The sequence below is a fragment of the Pimephales promelas genome, chromosome 4 (genome assembly GCF_988280905.1).
Source record: "Pimephales promelas chromosome 4, fPimPro1.hap1.1, whole genome shotgun sequence".
NCBI classification, from domain to species: domain Eukaryota; kingdom Metazoa; phylum Chordata; class Actinopteri; order Cypriniformes; family Leuciscidae; genus Pimephales; species Pimephales promelas.
The window spans coordinates 19,241,244-19,262,667 of NC_142772.1; the positions used below are offsets into that span (position 1 = coordinate 19,241,244).

At 35.1% G+C, this 21,424-nt stretch overlaps 2 protein-coding genes across 2 annotated transcripts; both read left to right on the plus strand.

Moving 5' to 3' along the window:
• Positions 1 to 148: 148 nt before the first annotated feature.
• Positions 149 to 5,346, plus strand: hint2 (histidine triad nucleotide binding protein 2). Its single transcript, XM_089130087.1, has 7 exons — positions 149 to 297; positions 2,874 to 2,941; positions 4,106 to 4,286; positions 4,430 to 4,567; positions 4,683 to 4,787; positions 4,861 to 4,933; positions 5,085 to 5,346. Exons 2-7 carry the CDS (start codon positions 2,919 to 2,921, stop codon positions 5,174 to 5,176), a joined length of 612 nt encoding a protein of 203 aa, XP_088986213.1. The 5' UTR covers positions 149 to 297; positions 2,874 to 2,918; the 3' UTR covers positions 5,177 to 5,346.
• A 765-nt stretch (positions 5,347 to 6,111) lies between these two features.
• On the plus strand, positions 6,112 to 19,504 carry LOC120487503 (long-chain-fatty-acid--CoA ligase ACSBG2). The gene is made up of 15 exons (XM_039683709.2): positions 6,112 to 6,739; positions 9,011 to 9,077; positions 9,219 to 9,313; positions 10,655 to 10,932; positions 11,482 to 11,570; positions 11,667 to 11,787; positions 14,223 to 14,303; positions 14,695 to 14,844; positions 14,970 to 15,137; positions 15,281 to 15,462; positions 15,537 to 15,770; positions 16,825 to 17,042; positions 17,587 to 17,726; positions 17,883 to 18,126; positions 18,742 to 19,504. Exons 2-15 carry the CDS (start codon positions 9,019 to 9,021, stop codon positions 18,816 to 18,818), a joined length of 2,136 nt encoding a protein of 711 aa, XP_039539643.2. The 5' UTR covers positions 6,112 to 6,739; positions 9,011 to 9,018; the 3' UTR covers positions 18,819 to 19,504.
• Positions 19,505 to 21,424: the final 1,920 nt, after the last annotated feature.

Genomic DNA, 21,424 nt, shown 5'->3' on the forward strand with positions numbered 1-21,424 from the left:
GTGACGTGATCGGCGTCTTTTTTCATAAAAAGACAGGCACTTAGTGCAAACATACGCTCCATTTTTATCAAACCGTCCCTCGCGGCCTCGAAACACTACCGGCCCACCGGGGAATCTCCCGACTCTCCCGATTGCCACTTCGCCGCTGTATTTAAAATAATTTAAAATGTTTGACGGCATAAAAACCTTGCTTTCTTCAGCGGCAGCGCATATGCAGATTTTAATGTTCGCGTTGTGATCGTAACCTTTATAAAAGCCTCACATAACCAGATAATCTGCGCCGAACATACGATCGAGGTAAGCAACATTTTTTTTTCTCCGATTCTCTTGGGCATAAATCGACCTAAAACTCACCTAGTGTGAGCCAGAGCCATGTATTGAGAGAGTTGCGACACGCTTTGATGTCGCCGCAAGGCTGTCACGTGGTTCATGGAAGCCCCAATAGTTCCAAAACAGACGCGGGCTGTCATGCTCTTCAATGGACAGACAGCAGCGATTGCATTATTAAACGGTATATAAAATAAAACGCACACCAAAGTACTTTTTAATCTTTTATTGCATTTGATTAATGTCAGTGTTGCATTTGGAGAGGCAGGGTGACAACTTAGATGTTTTTAGGCTATATTTTTGGAGGGAAAAGCTTGTGTTCATGTTCGCATTGGTAGTTGCACTGGCTTTAGCGGCTCTAACTTAACTTTTCCATGTCATTCATCTGATGATGGACGTCTCATGATATTTATTTTAGCACAACTGGGATGTAGGTTATTGATTCCCGTGATCTTGCTTATAAATTCCGATTCAGCCATTAGCCTACCGTGATCACGCAAAGACCCGTGGACCGGAGGCCCGTTCAGGATAACAATCACGAAAACCAACGTAAAATATAAAACAAGTGCAGTAACTGTAACATCGGGCATATTTTGTAGTATTAAACACGTATACCGACTTCTTTAGGCTCTGAAAATTATTCACAAAGAATGGCCTTCTCAGCTGCCATAGTTGCAACTCTTGCGTCATCAGAACAGTTTGTTCAACTCATCATCGTTTCTGTTTAAAAAACGTTGTGCAACATTTTGTCGGGGCTGAACGCAGCCGTGATGTGTCAACTAGTCCCTCCCCTTTGAAGGCCTCCTTCCCTTTACCTTTGTACAGATAATTGTTGTAAAATTCTGTATTATAAATTAAGACCAGAAGTAGTTTGTTGAGGGTTATTTTTTAGGGAAGGATTACATGCCTACACATATATTCAAACGTGCACAGTCACACCTATAAAATGAACTCTTAATACGAATGTGCATGCCATTTTGTAAGCGGCAACTAAGTTAATAATGATCATTGCAAATGCAAGTGAATCAATCAAAACTAACTTTAGCTGGAAAATAACTTTATTCTAGAGCTGCCATAAAGCAAAAAACAATCTGTTACTTTAATTTTCTATTATCACTGTAAAGCCATTTTGGAACAATCTAACCTATGCTAAAAGCGATATATAAATGAAGATGACTTGACGACCTGAAGGACTTGAGCCAGGCCATCAACAAACAACTCAAATTCTGAATTCTATATGGGAGTTTCTTTTACTTCCCTCGTTGGCAAAGAACGTATATTGACACGAAGTGAAAGCCAATAGAGCGTTCCATTGCAACACCAGCGCCCAGCATCCTCCATTTTGGAGTGAAAGCGACTCGGCAGCGGCTCGGCTGTCATATATTATACATGTATTTAGTCCAGTGCAGAGGTCATTTTTAGGTTGAAATAATTAGGTGATTATTTTAACTCACAGCAGTTAACGTTATAGCAGTTGCTACTTAACCAGGCTTTTTCCCCCACATAACTTGAGAGATTGAAGTTCAAGGATTTAATATTATATTACTCTCCACATTAAGTGTGACAGGTAAGAATAAAGTGATAACAGTTCATTAAGTTATAATAACGTTAGATCGTTTCCAGGAGGTACACATAACGTTACATACAAAAATAAGTTATGAATGAATTAAATGAATTCAGCAAATAAATGTAATTGTACTAAAATGTCAATTTTGGACAATAAATATATAACAGCAAAAGAATAGCTTTACAGTAAACTGTTTTTTTTTTTTTTTTTTTGCAGTATTATCTTATATTAATGACCGGTAAAGCAAGACTATGTAAACAAAAAAACACAGCCACTGTCCAAAGTGGCAATTAAAGTTATAGGATAACGGACACAGCAATGCATCATGTTCTATAAGATCATCATGTTTGTAGCATGATCCAGGGGATTAAAACGTACAAAATATATTTCAGGCCTAGTGGAGTTGGTAACTAAGGTGTAAAGTTGCACAAAATGGAAATACTCACTAATGCAAGAGAAAAAACTACCTCAAAAAAACAGTTATCTGTGCTGTTGTCAAAATGGCGGCCGCGCTGTTACCAAAAAAAGCATCAGAGTTTCGCCTCTTGTTCTTCTATACTCTTTGTCGTAGGTGTGGATGTAACTAAGCCTGATGCAATCGTGAGCCATTTCTCTTTCATCCTCTAACACAACATTAGTCATTGTATACATGAGGATGGGTTCGTTTCCCCAATGCGAGGAGGTGACAGAAGAGACTTTTGCTTGATTCCTTAGTGCGGACACTGCACTGTTATGTTTACAGTCTGACCTTACACCATTACTGATGAAGCCTGGAGAGCTAGATGAACTGCCTGCACTGCTCTAAGACATGGGCCGTACCTTCAGCGACTATGTAATCCTGTTACTTTCAGTCCTGTGTTACTTGTATGAAAAATAACAGGATTTAAAGTAACAAGACGGAGTAGAGTCCCCTGTTTTGTTGACTTAATACTATAAATATTATGACTTAAACGTTTTGTCTTTGTCTTTCTTTTTGTAGAAGATGGATAAACCCCATACTATGTAGGTGCCAGAAACACCCCCTATGGCATGCTGTACTGGGAAGAAGTAAGACACACCTACAACCCTCTCTTTTCTCCCTTTTTTTGTCTTAACTTCCCTCTCTCCTTCTCTGTCCTTTTTTTCTCTATCCACCTTCTTCGCTGTGAAGTACTACTAGCACATAGTAAATCTCTTCAACACAGAAATCTTATGCACACAGTCATGTACACTCTCTCTCACACACACTCATTTAGACACTCATTCCTGTTACCCAATGTTCATTCCTCTGACTTTCTTTTCTTTTCTTTTTTCTAAAAAAATCATGTTAAACCACTGTTTTTATCAGTTTTGTTTGGTCCATTTATACATTTGTTTATAAAATTAAATTATTAAAAAAAAAATAAACTTGAGGCTTTGGTTTTCTTTAAAGTGAAAAAAATGGCTTTGTTTTATATTAAATTGCACCTTGCTTTAATATATTTTTAGAGATGTTTTTTTTTTGTCACAAATACCAATTATTTGAACATAATCAACAATTTCTTTAAACACTTTATTGTGGGAAAAACAAAGGAATTAATAGACATGCTTTTTAAATGGCACATGAGTTCCGGTAACAGGACTGAGAAAACATGCGTCCATATTCTGCTTAGAAAACTTGTAAAAAAAAATAAAGTTGCCTGAGATTGTCCAGTGCCCATGTTGAATAGTTAAATATGTGTAGTAATAGGTTCAATGTTGAAAAAAAATACATTTTAATTTTGAAGAGTATCAACAAGCAAATGTCACCCATTCGGTGGAATGGCTCATTAATGTAATGTGACGGCACATCCGTATTTCATATTTTCCTAATGTCTTGACTTGTACCCTTAAACAAGTTATCACGTAGATTAATAATTATATGGAAATGATAGATAGAAAAACTATTTGTAGGCTCCATTTATGGCGATTTTGGGGAGAGACGCATATGCACAATCTTCGCTGACTGGGATTTATAAAGTGAATTCTTTGCAGGTTCTGGCAGTTTTATAAGACTGAATATGAATATTTTTTATGCCATTTTTGGCTTTTGGACGAAAGTATGCTTAGAAGGATCCTATGCACAGTTTAATAAATAAGACCCCTGAATGAATCTGAAACATTTCATCTAAAAAGTGTGAAAATAAAATCTGCATAATGAAATCAATATTTTTACTTTGAGTAGCTTGGCGACCTTTATTTTGAAATCCGCAGAACTGGAGCACCGGATGTAAACAAATCATCATCAGCAGCAGCCGCACCACATGAGAGTTTATCTTCCACGGATCATGGACGCTGTTTGTCCTTAAACAGTGCAATGACAGCCCGTAGTATTTCACTAACCCGGCAAGTGTTGCCTCTTGGACATCATTTACTGCGTGCCTTACCCGTGAAGGTGCTTGCTTTTATCTTCTGCACACTCCGTCAGTTTTTAAGTGCCGTCTGTGTATGCTCCGAATTTGAAGTGCGCATAAGTCTACTGTAAACTTATTTAGGAGAGATGGTGTTGCTGAAAGTTTGTTTGCTTGTTTGTGTCAGAGCTTCTGCTCTTCCACGCGTGATGAGGTTCGCTTGGCACAGGAGGCCAGCAAGAAGTCCGGAAAACCGGAACCCACTATATTTTCTAAAATAATTGACAAAACTATTCCTGCAGTTATCATTTATGAAGACGAGAAGGTAAGTTACAGACCACACATCTCTAGTAACTTTGATTAATATAATTGTTCGGTTTCATTTTGTATTTATTTATTTATTTGTCCTTATTAATTTGTTCACAAATGTTTTCTTGCAGTGTCTAGCATTTAGAGATGTAAATCCTCAGGCTCCTGTTCATTTCCTGGTTATTCCAAGGATTCCTATTCCCAGGATCAGTGAAGCACACAACGATGATGCACAGGTTTGTCACAGATTTTTGGCATCGTAATTACAGAGTATGGCCTCTAAAATTTTGATGATGCTTTTCCACCCAGCTCCTGGGTCATCTCTTGATTGTGGCCAAAAACACAGCGAAGAAAGAAGGATTGGATGAAGGGTACAGAGTTGGTGAGTGAAATAGCCTTTGTTTGAAATGGGTTAATTTAGCATCTATATTATCTTTATATCTGCAGTACATATAGCGTATTACACTATAATACCATGTCATTACCTGTATGTATGTAATAATTGCTTAATTATGTGTCATTATTATTTACAGTCATTAATGATGGAAAAAATGGGGCGCAGTCCGTGTATCACCTTCACATTCATGTTCTTGGAGGACGGCAAATGAAATGGCCTCCAGGATAGATGGACCTATTGTCAGAATAAAGTAATTTTCTGCATTTTTTGGAGGAGATTAAAAACTGACCTAAAAACTTTTTAAACAGTTGGATATTATCAAAAAAAAAATTGTCAGATAATGAGAGAGTGGAAAAATGTAATAAAATGTGAAAATGCATTAAAACATTTTTACTGGATTTCAGTCTACAGTTGGCGTTAATGAGCTGTTGAGTAACCTGCATGTAGCTGGGTTGGGTTGTCTTTACTATTGTTTACTGTCAGCAGTAATAAAAACATTCTGGAGAGTTTGCAAGTGTCCCAGGTTGTTGAGCAATGGATATTAAATGCTCAATATAATATGATATATTATATTATATATAATATAGATTTTAATATATAAAATTACATATTATGCCACAAAGTACTGAAAGTACTTTTGCTCATATTTCATGAATAAGGGCTAAAGTGTTTACACCATGAAGACACATTTTAGAATGTGCTGATGATCTAAAATCTTCCATTAGAACCGGTTTGGCCTCAGCTAAGGTCATCCTGTAGAGCTGTTTCACTGGTGACGGGTGGTGTGATCAAGTGACCTTGGTGACCAGTCTGCATGTTTCTATGGGTCGTGCACAAGTGTTTATATTAACTGAACTTTCATCTTATTTGCTGAAACATCAGATGCATCAGTACAGTTCATGCATCAATGTGCAGACTAAGAAAAAAAGTTTATAACAATCCCAATATTTTAAACATAAACGACTTCTCTTGATTATTTTCATATATCTCAGTTTAACAAAACACATTATAATTTGTCCACTATTGTCTTATCAATAACGAATGTCCACAATTGTCTTATCAATAATGAGTTTTGCTTTATCTTAACCGCTCTGATGTACTTTAATCTTAATCTCTCAGCTCTTTCATAGTATCTGTTGGTTCTAAGTGTATCTACGTTGTGACCTTGGAGCTTGTATGACACAATCTTAATGAATAACATGCTGATCAGTTGCCAAAACACTATATTTACCAGCAAACGGAAATGCCAAAAGCAGGTCTGCAAACATAAATGAATGAACAGACATTTGCTGTTTTTGAGATGTAGCTTCTGCAAGCTTTATGCAAATGCCGTGAAATGAAACAGATTTTACAATGCAAATTTTATTGAAATATCTTACAATATTTAGGCTACATAACGTGCCACACAAATGGTCAAATTTCTTTAATTTTCTGTTTAATATCTGTGACGGACATTTGTTATTGTAGTTCATTAAGTTGTATGTTTTTCTTTTATATAAAAAGGTAGGCCTATGGGTTCGACAAACGTCGAATTTAGATTGCATTTATTTGTTTTCTTTTTTTCATTTGAAACGTTTAGTGTTCTGTACCGATTAAATCGTTTATTTAATATTGGAAATGTGAGCGCAGACCTATGGCGCAGACACAGCACAATGTATGTGACACGTCATGTGACGATTACACTGTCCATAGGGTTGAATGTAACACTAGGTGCTCTGTAAAGTTCTCACTGCACCTGAGAAACGTCTGTGTCTCATCCACTCCTGACTGACAGAGGGGAAAAACAAACGTGTAAGTAGTTTTCACTTTTCTATGGTTATACATTAACATAACGACGCATTTCCTATGAATATCATTTGTTTGCCTAAAACGAATCTGTCGCGGTGCAGTTGAAAGTAGCTACAAAATGTTGGTCAATGTTAGATTAAACTAATGTTGTTTTGGGTGAAAATTAGTGGCTGTTTCCACTGTGATTTACATCATAAAGTGTGACAGTATGCGAATGGGTCATTAATTATTATTTTTTTTCCCTCTGGGCAATAACAGTGTAAATGTTAATTTTTTAAGGTGCGCCTATACATAAACCTAACTTTCCAATTAAACCCAGCTGAGTAAACTGCTCTCTTCACCTTGTCACCAGGTGGTCTGTTATAGCGTGCACTATAGAACTGCTGCAGTTTTGAAAATATTTTTTTCATGCATGAAGCTTTGATTCAGTACAATAGCATGGTATTTGTAAAAAGCTGCTAATGTGAATGAGTGAACATTTAACATGACACCTTCACTCCCTACTTTTTAAGTGCAGATTAGGATCTGATTCCTTAAAGGCATCAAATTATTTCACAAGATTATACTTGAGCCTATTTCCTTCTTGCCAGTAATGACCTGTGGCAGTCTCAGAATTCTTTTTTTTTTTTCACATCTGTGTACAAGTTCAAAATGACAAAGATCATGATGTGGCCACACTTATGTTGTAATTATCATGAACTTTGTCATTTTGCAATCTTGAGTACAGTCTAGTGATGACCTTCTAGGTAGCATTACAAGGATTTGAATTTAGTTAATGAACTATTAAACAGTTTATTAACTGTTTAATGAACTCTTTTATGGAATTCAAGGCAAATGTCAGAAGCTTGACATCTTTTGAGTAGGCCTACCTTATTCTAATTGCCCGATATACCACAATCACAATGTGACTTTTCAAAATACAACGTCCAATCTACTCAACTTAAAGCGATAGTTCACTTTGAAATAAAGTTTTGGTATGTTTTAGCTTTTCTTAAGATGTAGGTGTCTTTCTTTCCGCAGTAGTTTCAATTTTGATATATTTAGGTCAAACCGTTCTTGTCGGTCAGTCATATAATGTAGGTCTATGGTCACCACCTCAAAGAGCATGCACAGAGAAGTCCAGATTAAACATGATTTAATGACTCGTAAATGTAAGTACATATTGATGCCTAAAACACGAAACGAGCGGTGTGTGTGAGAAAACGAACAGTATTTATTTTGTATTAACCTTTTGTAACCACAGCCACGTCCAATTGATCTGAGGGTGCGGGCGCTTTGTGGCTGTGGTTACAAGGGGTAAAAACGATATAAATACTGTTTTTCTCACACAAGCTGCTCGTTTCGTGTCTTAGCCCATCAATGTGTACTTACATTTACGAGTCATTAAATCATGTTTAATTTAGACCATGGCTGTGGTTTCAAGAGGTAAAAGTGATATAAATACTGTTCTTTTTTTCACACAAATCGCGCGTTTCGTGTCTTAGGTTATCAATGTGTACTTACATTGACAGGTAATGGAAATCATGATTTCCATTACACGAGAGTAGATGTTAAAAACTTCATGCTGATTTATACTCGGCTTTCGCCAAGGTAAGCAAAACTAAGACGTACTGACATAGTATTTAATTTGGTCTTCTCTGTGCATGCTCTTTAAGGTGGTGACCATAGACCATTATATGAGTCACAGACAAGAACGGTTTGACCTAAAAATATAAAAATTAATACTACTATGGAAACAAAGACATCTACATCTTGGATGACCTGGCTTGAGGTAAGCTAAAACATATCAAAAATTAATTTCAAAGTGAACTATCCCTTTATTTGTCAAGTATAAGCAATACATTAGACATACTCTAGATGGCACACTTGTGTAAACCTCAGGAAGCACCAAAAGAGCCATAGCCATTTCTCATATGTAAACTCTAAGTATGTAAATCAAGATTTAAAGACGTGCACATTTGCACATTCGACTAGACTGTCTTACAGTTTCCTAATGTAGACGAAAGGCCAGTGTTTCACAGAAACCCTCTCCTCTGCTGCTTTCATCATCTGGCACTGTATCCACTGGCACATATTGATAGTATTTTGCAATAATAGCAAGGGTTGGGGTACATATAAAGATAAATGACATTTTGAAACCACTAGTGTGAGAGTCTTGGCCAGTTTTGACTGAAAGGAACACATTGGACATATTGCATTTGGTCGCTACTTTGCGAGTTCACGTTTTTGGAGTTTTGTAAATAAATAAATACATTTTTTTTTTGTCATTTTAAGACTGTACAATGTCTGCTGATGAGATATCACCCAGTGATTCCAAGGAAATTCCTGTCTCTGGAAATGGGTATGTAGACTTAATCAATGAATTATGGAATTTCTGTCCTCCAATTTACTGCATATACATAATATATATATATATATATATTTTTTTTTTGCTGATCTATTATGTTACCATGACAGAAGTCTCACTTGTCTTTCTCCTTAGTTCTGTTAAAACTGAGGAATATCAGACTGTGGCACTCAATGACTCCAAAAACCAACCAAATGGAAATTGTTCATTCTCTGTAAAAAGTAACACAGGTACAGTCTTCACATGAATATTCCCAAAATGTTTACATATTGAGAATCCAACTGTTTTGCATAAATTCTGAGAAATATTCAATACCCATCAGTTATGTTCTACTTGCTGGGAAATATACAGAAGATTATTGACATATAGATTCTTGTGAAAATGGGGAACATGATTTCACCGAGTACTACATGTTCAACATCTTTGTTAATCCTGGATCAACTTTCCAATCAACCAATCCTATTTGAGGGACATGTTTAAAGTTTATGTCAAGTTTAGGCTTAGAACCAGGGTGAAGTACTTAAATATCAGTGCTATTTTACCTTTCATTACCCTCACTATGGGTAGGGACGGGTTTGGTAGGGATTGGGTAAGGACTACATTTTGGGACAGGAATGTTGATCCAGGATCATGTCTTACTTGACAGAATTTAGGGATGTACGATATATCCACCATATAGGTATCGGATGATAAATGATCATTTTTTAATGTTATCGTTATCAGTCCGATAAGAAATTTAGGCCGATAAATAGTGGATTATTTCCTACAGCTGAGGCACTTCAGATGCGCACTGTTCTTCATGATGGTTTTGAAATATGAGTTGAATCCATTCAAAAAAGGAAAATACAGTTAAGTGCAACATGCGCAGTCATTTCTGCATATGTCATGTCGGCTACATTAAATTATAATTAGAACATTGGGACATGGATTTTAATCAGTCTCTCAAAAATGATGATTTAGATATCGGCATATATATATATATATATATATATATATATATATATAAGTTATCGGCTTTCAAATATAAAAAATGATTGGTTCTTGGAAGCGGTCAATTTTCATATCGGTGCATCCCTTACAAATTTGTTCCCAGAAGTGAGTTAAACCTGAGAGAAACTTCTCTTTGGTATGTCCTCATTTGTTAAAACAGCATCAAATACAGTTAAGTTTTCTGCATATTAAAAACAATAGAAATCTTTGCAAGTCCCCATATAGCTGCAGCAGATAATGTATGTATTTGTAGCCAACAACATGTAAATTCACTAGTTAAAAATAGAAATAGATTTTTTTTTAACTAGTTGGGATTGTTGTTGTGACCAAACCTGATTGGTGAGATACACACACCATATCCTGTCAGTAACCTGACCTATTTTTGCACTCTTGTTAGGCTGTCAGTTCATCCGCGTTTCTCTGTATGTGTGATAGGAGACGAGGCTAGGCGCTTGGATAGACTGATCTGTTCTTGCTTAGACACTTACAGGAGCTTAATCCATTGAGATACAATTCCTTTCAGAAGCATTTTTAATATATGGTCATGTCTCCTGTGTGTCCTTACTGTCCTGCTCATAAAGACGATGAACCGGCTATACCATTGAAGGCTGATGATGTGCGTCTCGCTCCGGCCGAGAAGCTGTGGAGCACAGTCAAAGACAAGGCTGTCAAACTGAGGATGAACGCTTCAGAACCCGGCTCAGAACCTCCCATGACGGTCCATCAGATGTTCATGGCTACAGTGGAGAGGTACGGAGACTCTCCCGCTCTCCGTGCGAAGAAAGACGGAGCATGGGTCACCCTGACCTATAAAGAGTACTATCAACATTCAAGAGCGGCAGCCAAAAGCTTTCTGAAGGTAAGAGTTCACAACTTTTTTTTATTCTTTGAAAATGAATTTCAAATGTTTTTCAGAAACACTGTCTATGAAAAGAACTGGGTAACACTTAAGGTTTATTAGTTAACAACATTAGTTAATAATGAACTGCTCTTATACAGCATTTTTATGTTAATTTAAACATTTACTAATGCTTTATTAAAATCTTGTTAACATTAGTTAATGCACTATGAACAAACAATGAACAACTGTATTTTTATCAACAAAGTTTAATAAATACAGTAACGTATGTATTGCTCACGGTTAGTTTATGTTAGTTAATATGTTTAAAAACGATGATATTCTAAACGTGTCTTAATAGTTTATCTAGCTTATTTGCTTGTGAAAGTCCCTTTGAAGATTGAATGATATATCCTATCATTTGTGTAATAGTTAAACTATTGGCTTAAGGCATTAAGGAGTCAAAGTTTTTACAACTCGAGTTTAATTGTTGTGTTGAAGCTCTAAACAACACTAAGCGATGAACTGCTTTTGCATATATTGAGTCAATTTGCTCTTTGTGTACTCTAGCTTGGCCTGGAGCGATTCCACGGAGTCGGTATTCTGGGCTTCAATTCTCCTGAATGGTTCATAGCAGATGTCGGATGTATCCTAGCAGGGTATTGACTGTTCATCTCTTATTGAATAAGTGATTATGAAATGCAGGATCAGATAAAGTAGCCGTGTGAACACACATATCTCTCGTTTTGTCACAGGGGATTGGCCACTGGCATCTACACCACCAACTCTCCAGAGGCCTGCCAGTATGTTGCTGATAATTGTGAAGCTAATATTCTGGTGGTTGAAAACAACAAGCAGCTGATCAAAATCCTCCAGGTATTTTGAAAATGAATGGTATTTTTTCATATTTTTTATTTTATTTTTGCATTATGTACAGAAACAAAACTGTAAGACACTTCCATTTAGATAAATACAGAGTTTGGATTTAAAAAAAAAAAAAAAAAAAAGGAGCAAGGGTGAATACAAGCACATAGCCAGTACACATGAAAGGAATGAAAACAGTAAATATTTTGATAAAGAGAGACATAAAGTTTCAGTCTTTCTATTACGTTTTTTGAAGTATTTTGAAGCTCTTGAGTAAAATTGAATAGAAATATATTAAAGGAGGGCTTACATTTTTTTTCCATTTACAACTATGGATATGATATTTCCCCATCAATAAAACAACATTTACAACATCAATGAAATCTAAGTTTAAATCGCACTTAAAAAAGAGCACATCTTGCAGGGCTATAGGAGGAACTGTCTCCATTTTTACTGACAGCCAGCGATGTATATCAAACCAAAATTTCCAAAGTAATCTGACTGGTATTTTATCATTTAGCGGATGATTTTATCAAATTACAAATGACTGAGTCACCTGTAGAAAAACAAAAAAGTCACACGGATATGGCCACAGTTTTGCAATTCGTCCCCTCAGTTTATAAACCATACTTACAGATTCTTTCATTGTTCCCTCGGTTTAAACAGATTGCACACATGGGTTAATTAACTGTACCTGTCATTTTCCAATCCGTGCTCTCAGATTTGTTAACCATAATCCATGAATCCATGTAAACCATGCTTTCACAATCCTTTCCCACAGTTTTGCAGGTTTTGAACATAAGTGGTGCAATACAAAGTTTCAGAACTGCTCACAAAAGTATGAGCTAATACAGAGATGGAATTCTTTTTAACAAAAGAGTAAGTGCATTAACAGTTGTTTATTAAGCATTTATGTAATAATTCAGATGGAATTGGAAGGATATAAAAAAAATATATATAAAACTTAGATTACCAAGTTAACAATTTCAGTAAAATTTTGGATTACCATCTTATCTAGAGTGTGTCTGTTGCACAATGAGTTAAAAGCAGATGAATCATATATTCATTACATCAGCTACAAAAAACCCCCCACTAAATCTAAATACTTCCTTCAGACAACCCTTATTATGAATAAGAATGTTCATATAGGGATCTTATCAAAATAATCTTATCAAAAAATGTTAAATGTTTTTTTTTTCCTGCTTGAAGTACAAAAACATGTAAGTCTGAAAGTTCTTATTTATGAGTCTCTTGTAACATTTTACTAAAAGATTCTGAAGTTAAAGGGATACTTCACTTAAAAATTCAAATCCTGTCATCATTTACTCACCCTCAAGCTGTTTCAAACCTGAATTTCCTTCTTGTGTTGAACACAAAAGAAGATATTTTTGAAAAAAAAAACCAAAAAAACTGGGCTCATGAACTGTCTGGTTACCAACATTCTTCAAAAATATCTTCTTTTGTGTTCAACAGAAAAAATAAATTCATACAGGTTTGAAACGGCTACAGAGTGAAAAATTGATGACAGGATTTTCATTTCGAAGTGAACTAATCCTTTAACATTAGATAATTCAATAGCTAAGTAATAGATAATCTGTGGCTAGCTCTGCATTAAACTATTTTTAATGCACGTTCTGGAGTTTGAAGCCAATTAAAATCGAGCCAATTAAAATTGAGTATTCAGACAGACCATGGTATGACATTAAATAATTATGAACAATGCTTTTGCAGCATTTAATAATCTTGACTAATGTAAATTTTTACATACAGTTCCAGTTTTACGGGCATTTAAGTAGCTTACGCTAGGCTTAATCTTGTCTGTGAAACGGAAACAATACTCCCTGTGTAAAGTATTAATGTTAATGAACAAACAACAATAAATAGTGTAGTGTGTCTATAGTTTATATATGTTTATCTAGTTGCAGCAAACATCATTTAGAAACAGGAGAAAACCAACACAAAACAGAACATCTATCACAAAACTGAACTGAAAACACAGGCTTAAGTACATTAGGAAAGATGGGAATTTAACAAAAGACAGGTGAGCATAATCAATTAACAAATCAGAAACCATGGAAACAAACAAGCAGAGGAAACAATGGGAACAAATGACACAGGAACTAAACATATGACCAGAACCCAAAGCTAAACATGATATATAGACCATTTCACAAGATGTAAACAACACTGGTCCAGAAGCACTTCCTGTTTTAGTTTTTTAACACTACATAAAAGCTGGGATAAAATACAATCAACAGAACATTTAAAACTGAATCAAAAAGTTAAACAAAACTTTAAGATGTTTTCTTTACATGTGAAATAAAGAAAACAGTTACAAACTGAAACAGGAAGTGTTTCTGGACCAGTGTTGTTTACATCTTGTGAAATGGTCTATACTAAATCTTCTCCTAAGATACTAATACATTTTTTTTTCACTGTCATTACAGGTGAGGGATCAGCTGCCACATTTGAAGGCTATTGTTCAGTACAAGGATGAACTGGAGCAGAAGTTACCAAACTTATATACGGTACGTTTTTGCCAAATATTGTATAAAACTGCAAAATGTGTCACATGGTTTTCTGTACAAAACATACAAATGCATGCTGGCGGTTTACTGATAATTACAAGTATGCATATGAAGAGTTCAGATGCAAAAGCCTCTAAGTGCCATTTGAAATTTTCTTCTAGAAGGATCATTTTTATCAAGCTTGTATATTTAAGTTCAGTAATTTCACCTAAACGACAATTAATAGGTAATCTTCATTGAATTATCATTCTAGAAGAAAATCTGAACTTTTCATATATATAGTTGTGGAAAGTGAGTGTAAACAAGCAAAACGTTCTATCATGTCTACTATACAAATAATTAAACAATGCTCCTGGTATGTTTGAATATATCCACGAATTTGTTCTCTCAGTGGGCTGAATTTATGAAGTTGGGAGAGAATGTCCCTGATGCTGAGCTGGATGCGATTATAGACAGTCAAAAGGCCAATGAGTGCTGCATATTAATATACACCTCAGGCACCACAGGGAATCCCAAAGGGGTCATGCTCAGCCATGATAATGTGAGTACCACGTATAGCTCAGCATTTACTTCAATGCCAAATGTAATTAATCACAGATAAACTCTAAGTGTATTTCTTCTCATTTTGATGGATAAGTGTTGTAAATTCATCCCTCCTGTGTCCAGATCACATGGACAGCCAATTCAGCAGGTCACATGGTCCGGCTGAAGATGGCTGAGGAGGAAGTGGTGAGCTACTTGCCTCTGAGTCATGTGGCAGCCCAAGTCCAAGACTTGTGGATCTGCATGAGGTTTGCCGCCGTCACCAATTTCGCCGAGCCAGATGCCCTGAAGGTTAAAGTCTTAAGATGTTTACATTATTTACTTGTGGAAAAAATGTATTTATCTAGATTTACATTTATGCGTTCAGCAGATACTTCTGTAGAAATGAGGAAACACAAATGAATAACTGGCAGTGTCTTGGTTAAACAATACAGGGTTCCCTGGCCAACACCCTGAGAGAGGTGCGTCCCACGAGCTTCTTGGGAGTTCCCAGAGTGTGGGAAAAAATGCAAGAAGCAATGAAAGCCGTTGGTGCAAAGTCATCCGTCGTGAAGAAGAAGATTGGCGATTGGGCGAAGGGAATCGGACTTCAAGCGAGCTATAATGCCATGAATGGGTGAGTTTTTAAAAGAACCACCAATTTATAGATTGAATTGAAAGAAACCTGAAGCTCATGTTATTTCTCTGCAGGGATTATTCAGTGCCTTGGGGCTTCAGCTTGGCCAATCATCTGGTTTTCAAGAATGTGCTCAAAGCTCTGGGTCTTGACCGCTGTAAAGCCTGTTACACCGGTGCAGCTCCCATTACCAAAGACACACTGGAGTACTTCATGAGCCTTCACATACCTGTCTATGAGCTGTACGGCATGAGCGAGAGCACTGGACCTCACTCCGTCTCCTGTGCTGAGGGTTATCGCATTATGAGGTCAGAGGCATGATGTGCCGTGTGTATATATATATATATATATATATATATTAACATATTTGAAATGTTGTTATGCTCACTTCATGTTGCTTCAAACCTGTGTGATGGTATTATTTCTATTTACATTTAGAAAAAAAAGCCCCAAAAACTGCAAACACCTTATTTTATGGTATTATATGTATACCTATTACATGCTTACTAGTGTTAGGGTTAGAAATAAACACTGGGTAATATCACTGAACTACATGTACTTTGCTATATTTTATACTTTTGTATTTGTTTTCTTTTCTCATGTACAGCACTTTGGTCAGTCTTGTGATTGTTTAAATGTGCTTTAAAAATAAATAAACTGAAACTATAGGGCTAGGGTTTAATTTAGGTTTAGTTACAGTACTTAATTATACATACTTTACTGTTATTACCATACTAAATACACATAATATGTATATGTCACCTAAAAATAAACACAGAATATGTCACGCTATTTAATTGTTCTCGCAATTACAGTGGTCCTATTAACTAAGTGGAGATTTAAGCCACATTACAAAGAGAACAGGTTTAGAAGAACTTAAGGGCGAGTGAATTATTGCAGAATGTACGTTTTTGTGTGAACTATCCCTTTAGAATTGAATGACAAAATATACATCCAAGTAAGAAAATGTATTTATTTTAAAAGAAATATAACAAACATTTTGAACTAAATATTTTACAAAAAAAGGTTGGGCCTACAAGTTGTAAAACTAAAACGAAAAAAAAAAACAAAAAAACAATATATATATATATATATATATATATATATATATATATATATATATATATATATATATATACAGTATATATATACTATTTTAAAATTTAGACAAAACATTTTCTGGTTCAGGCTTTATAGAATATTTTCTTGATTAATGTGATAAACTCAACCTGTTTAAACTTGGCTTGACTCGACTACTGGTTAAAACATCGACTACTGGTTTAAAGTCACTGGATACTTATAAAAAAATGCTTCTGATGATAATCGAATGTGACAGACGTGTTTATTTTTTTCTTCCTCCAGCTGTGGTAAGGTGTTGACAGGCTGCAAAACCAAGTTAGATAAACCAGATAGTGATGGGAATGGTGAGATCTGTTTTTGGGGAAGGCATGTGTTCATGGGATACCTGAATATGCCAGACAAGACTGAGGAGGCACTGGATGCAGAAGGGTGGCTCCACTCAGGAGACCTGGGCAAACATGACAGCAATGACTTCCTGTTCATCACTGGCAGAATAAAAGGTAGACGTACACATTTGTTCAGTTTCTCATCGTCCTAAGATCCATAAGTACTTTTCCCATGGAATTTTTGCAATTCTTTATGAAATAGTTAAATGAACCAAACCAACTAGCTTCAAGGTAAGGCACAACATTACAAACTTTGATTTTAATCAAAAAAGTATGTGATTATCTGACAAAAAAGCACGGTACAAGACTGTTAACTTAATGGCTTATTATAAATTAAATTATATAATCTTACCGCAGATTTCTTTGCAGAATCATGGGTAATATAGTTTTTCACTTGGCAGTTTTCTGTTAAACACAGTTATATAACAAAAGTAGACTGATGATCGCAACAATAAAATATACCAATGCCCGAGTAACGGACGTGCCGGTCACAAAAGGTCTTTAAATGTCTATGAGATATCATTAAAAAATATTTTCTCAATGCCTTTGGATAACGCTCCAGTTACTGTGAGCAGGAAATTATCATATCAATTTGATAAATGCATATAGAATGATAAACAATAACATTAATTTGTCTCTAATTACCTTGCTTTTTCAGAAATAATCATTACTGCCGGTGGAGAAAATGTCGCACCCGTCCCTATTGAGGATGCCCTAAAAGAGGAGGTGTCAATCATCAGCAATATTATGTTGATTGGAGACAAAAAGAAGTTCCTTGCTATGCTAATTACACTCAAAGTACGTCTATTTTTACTTAGTGAGACCATTAAATACGGTCATTTTACTAAATGTTTACATTTATACCAGCCACTATAAAAGAGTATTTGCTAAGGCACCATTTTTAAAATATGCGTTGTTATATTTTCTTTTTAAATCACTGAATCTTATTTTTAGTGTAACGTCGATGACAATGGAGACCCCACGGATGAACTGACACCACTAGCGGTGGAGTTTTGTCGGCAGCATGGTGTAATTGCCAGCAAAGTCTCGGAGATCATTAGCAAAAAAGAGCCAGCCATTTACAAAGCCATCCAGGAGGGCTTAGACCGCGTGAACGCCAAAGCGGCATCCAATGCCCAGAGAGTCCAGAAGTGGACCATCCTTCCACGAGACTTCTCCATATCTGGCGGAGAACTTGGTGAGTGTTATTACTTCTTTATAGGGCTATCAAACAATTAATCGCGATTAATCACATCCAATATAAAAGTTTGTGTTTGCATACTATATGTGGGTGCACTGTGTATAATTATTATATATACTGTGTATAAATACACACATGCTTGTATATATTTAAGAAATATTTTCATGTATGTACTGTCTATAGATTTATATATAATTTATATGATATATAAATATTTTATATATAAATCATATTTTTTTCTTAAATATACATGCATGTGTGTGCATTTTATATATGTACAAAATAATTATACACAGTGCACCCACATATAAACACAAACTTTTATTTTGGATGCGATTAATCGTTTGACAGCCCTACTTCTTTATATAGACTAGAATATACAATAGAGAAAGTGAAGTAAAGATAGTGAAAGTACTTTAATTTGTCAGCTTTGACTTGAACTGACACAAATGCTTATCATATTTGTTCATGTCAGTCTAATTGATGTAGGCCTCGCATCTTTTGATGACACAGTCAACATGCTTGCCTAACTGCATTCTTGAATGCATAATTACAGAGAGGAATGTAAACAGATTAGATGTAAAGTTGAGCTCAAGTTTTTCTTCTTCTCAGGTCCAACCATGAAGCTCAAAAGGCCTGTTGTCAGTAAAATGTATCAAGAAGAAATCAACAAATTTTACGGTGAATAACATAAGAACCCAAATGAAAATGTGGGAATTAAACGCAAGACTACACTGGATCATATTCTTCTGTCATTGTTCAGTAATTGGTATTTTACTCACTCCAAAGGGCCTTTACAACATTTTATACCAATACATTCATTACCGTCTAGAAATGGTCAATTCATACGTTTTCAAATCTATCTATTTGTCTTTATAACTGGTTATGTATATTCTGTACAATGTATGAAATTGGAGTTGATTGAATGTGATATTACTGTGCGCATTACTGTTAATCTAAGATGATCTTTGAAGAAGTTCAGTGAAAATGTCCAGAAACAGGCTTCGATTGAGTGATATGTACAAGGTTAATATTGCTGCTTGCACACTGACGGCTGTTTGCATGTCAAACAGTTGCAGTGTAACTGTAAAGATACAGATATGTTTGTCTTCTTAACACTGTTCAAATTTCACCCAGCACATTTAATATTTATGAGAATGGAGGGTGTCAGCGTATGTTGGAATATAAGTGAATAATATATTGGAACTCCATGAGTATTTGTTTAGCTCCTTTTATGTAATGTAATTTTTTCTTAGTGTACATTTCTTAAAATGGGAGTGTCACAGTGAGCAGGTGCAGGGATATGTTTGTGTTTGCTTGTGTTCTGAAAAAAACAAACTGATAAGGTCTCCAACTAAAAGCTCATTGTGGTCCACCCCGCCCCCCAGTTATTGTTCATATTGTGTTCGTGAACCGGTTTTGAGATAATGCAGAAACACGAGGAGGTTTTATCGAGGAAAAAAAAAACTTCTTTGGTTCACTTCTCATCAGACAGTTTCATTGAGACTGATCTGTTGTGTGTTTTGCATTTCCATTTGTTGGAGGTTCTGATGTTACGCAAGTAATTAGGGTATCGTGAATAAGTAACAGCTGCAACACCCTTCAGCCGTTACTTATTGACGATACAGCACAGCCTCACGTACCTTATTGCTTTTATAAAAAGGTTATAAAAATACGAAAGTTTAAAAAAAAACAAATTATTAGTGCAACTTTAAACAAATTATTTATTAGTGTAACTTTCATGAAGTAAAATCACTAAAAGCCTTGATTCAGCTACAAAAAAATAAATAGCAACAGCGTTCCAACGTGTGCATGGAAGATCTGCAGTGTTGCGCAGCGATGATGAATAGAACCGTTGGGTGAAGCGGTCATAGCCGTGTTTTATCGTGAATAAAGGACAGCTATATTGACCAATCAAAATCAATGATTGATTTGGGGTGGTGATCGCGTAGTGGATAAGACACATGCCTTTGGTGTGAGAGACCCGGGTTCGAATCCACTGTGAGACACCAATGTGTCCCTGAGCAAGACACTTAACCCTTAGTTGCTCTAGAGGCATGTGACCTCTGACATATAAAGCAATTGTAAGTCGCTTTGGATAAAAGCGTCAGTTATAAAGTAAATGTAAAAATTGGAACTAACCATTTTATAAGTTCAACTAGAACCTAATGAACACCTATAATAATGTAATTATTGAAATAATTTCTAACACTGACAGCATGAGGTATAGCGGTTAGATTTTAGGATATAGCTTGACAGCTTATAGTCAGTGTCCTGACTAGTTATTTAGAGGATGTATGCAATTTCACACTTACTTTTATAAATAACACACATATGGAGACAGTTTAAAAACTTGTGAATCATTAAAAAGCTTATGATGCATCTGCATCATTTTCAACACATTTTCAAAGCATTCCGCACTTTTTTAAACTAATCTTTTTTTTTCCTTTTTGTGCATGTCAACGTAAATACATTTTAATACTCTTTTAAAAAGATAATTATTGAAATATTCTGAATAATATAGCTTTTTCCGGTTGGGAAAATAAAATAAAATGTGAACGAAATGTTTTTTTTCTCTCATATATGTTCATATTTTCATTTGAAATGTGAATCAATTAATTTGTCCCCGAATGATTCAATGTACCCCTTCAACATTATGCATAAATCCTCTTTCCTAACACTGGTTATTATGGCAAGCCGTTTTAACTTTTAATCATTCGCAGGATATGAATTCTTGATATCAACAATGCCATTTTTTTGATATCAAGAATTTAATTGTTGATATCAACAATTAAATTATTGATATCTGTAATTGTATTTTCACTAGTGAAATGTCACCATAGGCTGGCAAGCCATTTTAGCTTTTATTCATTTCCAGGATATGAATTCTTGACATCAACAATTACATTTTTTGATATCAAGAATTTAATTGTTGATATCAACAATTAAATTATTGATATCAACAATTACATTTTTGATATCAAGAATTCAATTGTTGATATCAAGAATTACATTTTTGATATCAAAAAATGTAATTCTTGATATCAAAAATGTAACTCTTGATATCAGCAATTGTATTTTCACTAGTGAAATGTCCCCATAGGCTGCCATTCAAAACCAATTGTTGATATCAAGAATTGATTTCTTACTAGTTGAAATTCCAATTTCACATATCAGAAATACAATACTAGTAACAACCTTTATTTATGATATCAATAATTCAATTGTTACTAGATGAAATGTTATTCTTGAAATCAACAATTGAATTGCTACTAGTAAAAATGTTCATTATTGA